Source organism: Gymnoscopelus braueri (assembly GCF_963280865.1).
Source record: "Gymnoscopelus braueri genome assembly, chromosome: 17".
Lineage (NCBI taxonomy): Eukaryota > Metazoa > Chordata > Actinopteri > Myctophiformes > Myctophidae > Gymnoscopelus > Gymnoscopelus braueri.
The window spans coordinates 47,745,162-47,751,255 of record NC_137617.1 but is presented as its reverse complement, the minus strand read 5'-3'; the positions used below and the strand labels follow the sequence as shown (position 1 = coordinate 47,751,255).

The 6,094-nt window shown below is 43.3% G+C and overlaps 1 protein-coding gene across 1 annotated transcript; it reads left to right on the top strand.

The window, feature by feature from the left end:
• Nucleotides 1-1,083: 1,083 nt before the first annotated feature.
• On the top strand, nt 1,084-2,037 carry LOC308105200 (very long chain fatty acid elongase 1-like; the record flags this gene model as incomplete). The annotated part of the gene is made up of 1 exon (XM_080455835.1): nt 1,084-2,037. The coding sequence occupies one exon, from the start codon at nt 1,084-1,086 to the stop codon at nt 2,035-2,037; it is 954 nt and encodes a 317-aa protein (XP_080311961.1).
• Nucleotides 2,038-6,094: the final 4,057 nt, after the last annotated feature.

Below are 6,094 nucleotides of genomic sequence, written 5' to 3'. Positions count from 1 at the left end.
AAAAACATCCAATCTACAAGCTTGCAAAGGTCGGCTATTTTTTTCTTTTTTATAGATTTGTTTTGTCTTTTTTTCTTATTTTTTTACGTCAACGTGGTTAAAGGACGGCTCCACCCATTTTCAACCTATCTTCATTATAATAGGTCCTCACTAATGCTCATGCTCAATGGTAAAAAAAAATCTGCTCGGTCTGTGTCTCAGAGGAGGGCTGTGGACAAGTTCAGAATCCCGTCTACCAGTGACATCATCGATGGGGAATCCAAGCTAATAGAAACTGCAGGCTTTCTATTCCTGGAAAGTTGCAATGCGATAATAGAAGCCATTGTTCTCGTGTTAATAAAAGTCTAAATAAAAAATGTTAAATCTTTTTGGGGAAAAAATCCTGCCTAACGATGATGTCACTGGTAGACGGGTTTCTGGACTGTCCCACAGCCCTCCTATGAGACACAGACTGAGTAGAAGAAAATTGTACCATTTTATCATGAGCATTAGCGAGGTCCTTTAAGTGTAAGTGTGTCCGTGGGTTTTATAAATATTTACCAATGAAAAGTATTAAAAGAACTTGTGACTAAATATATTGGATCCATTGGAAAAAATGGTATTTTTTTCTATTTCCTGAAGTGTTTTGGAGATAAGAGGTTTACACCCGACAGTGACTATCATTTTTCCTCTCCTGTCTCTCTCCCAGCTGTCTAAATAAATCAACATTTAAATATAAATGAATATAGCACTGAGCGCACTGGCCAATACAAACCAATACGTGAGTGCGCTCCCTGTGCGCATATCCGGACACACCCAAAACTTAGACAATATCTTTTCGAAAATAGTTGATCTACAAGCTCACAACGCGTCGCACCACGACGCGTTGTGAGTCTGTAAATCGGCTATATTCAAACAGATACGCAAATCGCTGATTGATTGTGTTGTGTTGTGTGATGTCAGACATTTGTGTGATGTCAGACGAGACATCTGGCCAGCCTATATAAGTTATTGAAGTTTGTTTTTAGACGGTGACATTATCTGAGGACCAGAGTGCAGAAGCGGTTTCGACGACTCAATAACTCGGAATATTCGAGCTCAAAAATGTTCCAAGAGATTGGATCACAGCTCATGGAGGTCTATGGGCACGCCGTGGCAGGAATCGACCCGCGGATAAAGTCCTACCCGCTGATGGACAACCCGGCTCCAATGACCGCGATATTGCTGAGCTACCTGTTCGTTGTCCTGGACCTCGGGCCTCGCCTCATGGCAAACCGCAGGCCCTTCCAACTCAAGGGAGCCATGATGGTCTACAATTTCTCCCAGGTGGCATTGTCGTCGTTCATCGTGTACGAGTTCCTCATGTCCGGCTGGCTCACGACGTACACGTGGAGGTGTGACGCCGTGGACACCTCCGGCAGCCCGGAAGCGCTGCGAATGGTCCGGGTGGCTTGGCTCTTCTGGTTCTCCAAAATCGTCGAGCTCACGGACACGCTCTTCTTCGTGCTGAGGAAGAAACCACAGCAGACCACCTTCCTGCACGTCTTCCACCACTCCTTCGTGCCCTGGACCTGGTGGTGGGGGGTGGGCTACTCTCCCGGTGGCATGGGGTCCTTCCACGCCATGGTCAACTCCCTCGTCCACGTCGTCATGTACTCCTACTACGGCCTCTCGGCCGCCGGGCCGCGCTTCCGGAGGTTCCTCCGGTGGAAGAAGTACCTGACCGGCCTCCAGATGGTCCAGTTCGTGCTGATATCCCTCCACGTCACCCAGTACTACTTCATGGAGAGCTGCGACTACCAGTTCCCCGTCATCGTCCACCTCATCTGGGTGTACGGCACCTTCTTCTTCGCGCTCTTCTCCAACTTCTGGGTCCAGGCGTACATGAAGGGCGAGCGGCTGCCCAAGCAGGACGCTAAGGCCGCCGCGGACCGCCGTGCTGCGGCGCAACACACCGATGGCGGTGACGTTACCGATGGCGGTGACGTTAGCGGCAGCGGCTCTTCTCACCAGGAGAACGGTAGCTCCTGGCGCTCGTGGAGCAAAAAGAAGGACTAGGAAATATGCAGCACTGGTTCTCAACGCAGGTGGGTCCGGGTGGGACCCCTAAAGGTGCGTTCCCACCGAAATATTAAATATTTGTTCGAGCGTTGCGATTTACATACAAAGTCAATGCAAAGACCCAAGTTGGCGCGGCGTTGCATCGAGTTGTGCGAACGATGCGTCTTGTGAGCTTGTAGATCGGCTATTTCTGGCGAAGTGATTTGGTGTAGATGAGAAAAGTGGTCAACGTACAGTTGTAACTCAAATCCAGTTCTCTAAGACTACAGGGGTTTAAGTGGTTAAATTGCCATTATTACCACAACCATCCCTGAAGGGAGAGGTACATCATACAAAATGAAAAATAAAAACCTCATAAAAGATATTAAACTAATAAGATATTATTCTGGGCCTGAACCTAATCCTAACCTCACAAAATATGCCTAAACCTAACCTTAATCCCACAAACTATGCTGAGAGAGAGAAGAAGAAAAGTGGAACAGTGGTGGGATTGGAAGACAAGGAGGTTGAGATGTTTGGCCAAGTATCACTACCAGGTAAGCTAAGCCACTGAGGGAACTGTCCATCCTCTTGTTTCAAGTAGTATTTGAAGCTCCAATGCATACCTTTTAGCTTTTGTAGTCCTATTGTGACGCATTGGGGAGGGAAAATGACAGAGTGGCAATAATTGACGCCTATTAGAATGTGTTGGATGAGCACACTGGCCAGGTAGGGCTGCAACTATCGATTATCTCCTAAGATATTATTCTATTGATTACTTTCCTCATTTATAAAATAATCGAGAAGCACATTTTGGATAGTTTTTTTTTAATATACCAATGAATCAATGTAAACAAATCAATGTTTTTTTTTTTGTTTTTATATAATTGATCGCTTAAAGGTAGGGTAAGTGATTTTATTTGGCTAAAATTAGTGTTAAATAGCTCTATATTCTGATGGTACTCGTTGCTCTAAAGTGTTTGTTCAGTAACAGGAGTCTCCATGTCTCTCCAGCTCTTTATTGAACATAGAATTTATTTTCAGATCAGGATACCAATTTTATCCAATCAGGATAGAGAACTCAGTCAGGATACAGATTAAACAAGTGAAATTGGAGGTGGTGACACAAAGAAATGAGCAGACACAATTGGAACTGGATCACTATCAAAATGAAGCTGATAAATGGGTACTCTCTCCTGATTGGCTGAAATGTTGTCACCTACTGTACCTGAAAATGTGTTTTCTGTTTATTAAAGAGCTGGAGAGACGGGGAGACTTACTGAACAAACACTCTATAGCAATGATTACGATCAGAATATAGAGCTTTAACCTTAACATAAAGCTTTTTGTTTTAACCCAAAAATATCACTTCCCCTACCTTTAAGCCATATGCAATACTTTGCCGTACAACAGTGTCACACAAAACGTGTGTGTGTGTGTGTGTGTGTGTGTGTGTGTGTGTGTGTGTGCAAGCGTGTGTGTGTTTGTGTGCGGGCAAGCGTGTGTCTGTGTGTGTGTGTGTGTGTGTGTGTGTGTGTGTGTGTGTGTGTGTGTGTGTGTGTGTGTGTGTGTGTGTGTGTGTGTGTGTGTGTGTGTGTGCAGGACAAGCACAACAGGATGTTTAAATATGTAACATCACCAGGGACATTCCTGAGCAGGCAAACAGGAAGACATTCTGTCTGCCATGCAGTACCACCCTGTGTTGGAATGTTAACTGACACTAATAACATCAACATTATGACCATAACAATATTATACTACTACTACTACTACTTAACGATGAAGCTGGCACAAAAACTAATTTCACCCACTGTTTTACACTTGTAAACCTATACCTAGTAGTAGTTGTAGTACTAAAATGTAATATTTAGATGTATGTGTGGACCTTTTTGGTTACTGTCAGAGCTTGGTTGTGACAGCGGGTACATCAGCCAGTGTGAGTGTGTGTGTGTGTGTGTGTGTGTGTGTGTGTGTGTGTGTGTGTGTGTGTGTGTGTGTGTGTGTGTGCATGTGCATGTGCATGTGCATGTGCATGTGCATGTGCATGTGCATGTGCATGTGCATGTGCATGTGCATGTGCATGTGCGTGTGCGTGCTTGCGTGTGTGCGTTTGTGTGTCCACATCCACTGTCTAGAATACATTGAATTTAGCAGATGACAGCAATTTTGTGTCAGTCAGTGGTGGAGCCATTTAAACTCCTGGGGATCACCTACACGCTGAAGGATATCACGCTATCGGTTTATCCGATATATATCAGCCATTACTTGACTTTTTTGACAACATCGGTATTGGCAATTAGCTGATGTGTCCCAATTTCTTGAAATGTATAGCCTATCTACAAAACACAACTCTTAGTTGTTAAATATTGTCACTGTCGGGTAGAAACGTTTCAAATTTGTATGTTTCTTTTTAGATCTATTGACTATTTTCACTATTTTAAATAGTTTTTTAAATAATAATGAAAAGAGGAATCGTTTTGGACATACAAGTTTTCCACCCGACAACAACGAATAGCAACACGATAAAAAATATATAATAATTTGAATAATGAATAAAAGTAGTTTCAGAATTTAATTTTTTAGAATCGGCCTCAGGTCTTAATGGGTTAAAGCATGAATGATTATAATCGTCGGCACACTGAAGATAAGACAGTGGAACGATGCAGACCCTGAAGTGCTGATCAACTCCCTACTCTCCGGTATCGATCAGTCCTCACTCAGGCGCCTGCAGCTGGTGCAAAATGCGGCTGCTCGGCTCCTCACTGGTACAAAGAAGCGAGAGCACATAACCCCAGTTTTAGCAGCCCTGCATTGGCTCCCTGTCAATTTTAGAATAGATTTTAAGCTTCTTTTATTCACCTACAAATCTCTGCACGGCCTAGCCCCTTTATACCTGTCTGAACTTTTGGAGCCCTATATTCCCGAGAGAGCGCTGAGGTCAGCCAACCAGTTGCTCTTAGAGGTTCCCATAACCGGGCTGAGGAGTAGGGGTGACCGCGTCTTTGCTGCTGCTGCTCCCAGGCTCTGGAACAGCTTGCCCTTCTATATTAGAAGTGCCAATTCTATTGAGGCTTTTAAATCCCTTCTTAAAACACACTTTTATTCCTTAGCTTTTAATCACATTTAAGTTCATGTCTTGATCTCTTGTTGTATGTGATGTGTGACTTTGTTGTTGTCCCACTCACATACTTTCCCGTTTGATGTTTTTTGTCTCACCATGTACAGCACTTTGGTCAGTTTCGATTGTTGTAAATGTGCTTTATAAATAAAGGTTGATTTGATTTGATTTGATTTGATTTGATCACATCCAGCCCCTTTTTACTGTCTGAAATGTGACGACAAGTTTGTACTCGTCTGTATGTGGTCCCATTCTGTCCACAGACATATCTATCTATAATCTGCTCTGACATGGATCTGTGTTGACAAGAACACATGGTACAGCAGGTCTTGGTGGCTAATAGGTCAGTAGGTTCTCAACCCTTTTCTTGGCTCAGGGCCCACTTATCAGAAAATCTGATCACTTAACACGGCAGCCAGAAGGCTGTTTAGAAAGGCCATTATTAACCCATTTAAACCTGGAAAGCATCTGTGTCCTGGAAAGCACCGAGTGCCACGCTATGAGCTTGTATATCTGCTATTTTTGAAAAAAATCGTGAACATTATTTTGTGCAAATCTTTGAATATTATATTTTACAAATGTCTTCTAAATCCTAACCGTTTAAAAAACAAAACACTTATGTTGCTATAATATCAGTGGTTCTCAGACTTTTTCATATCAAGGACCCCCAAAATGATATGTATTGCCCGCGGACCCCCATCTCAAAATATTTAGTTCTAGGGACCCCCCCAAGAAGCAAAGGTTAAACTGATGAAAAATCTAAGGATAGGATTAATTAAATATTGTATTTGTCAAGGCTGATCTGTAGTGTGAGGGGTTCAAAGATCCCATCTTAAAATTCAAGATCTGCTCACATTGTTTTGCTTTGACTAGGCCAGGGGTCTTCAACGTTTTCAGGCCAAGGACCCCCTAGCTGAGAGAGAGATGAAGCAGGGACCCCCTCTATATTGTATAAAA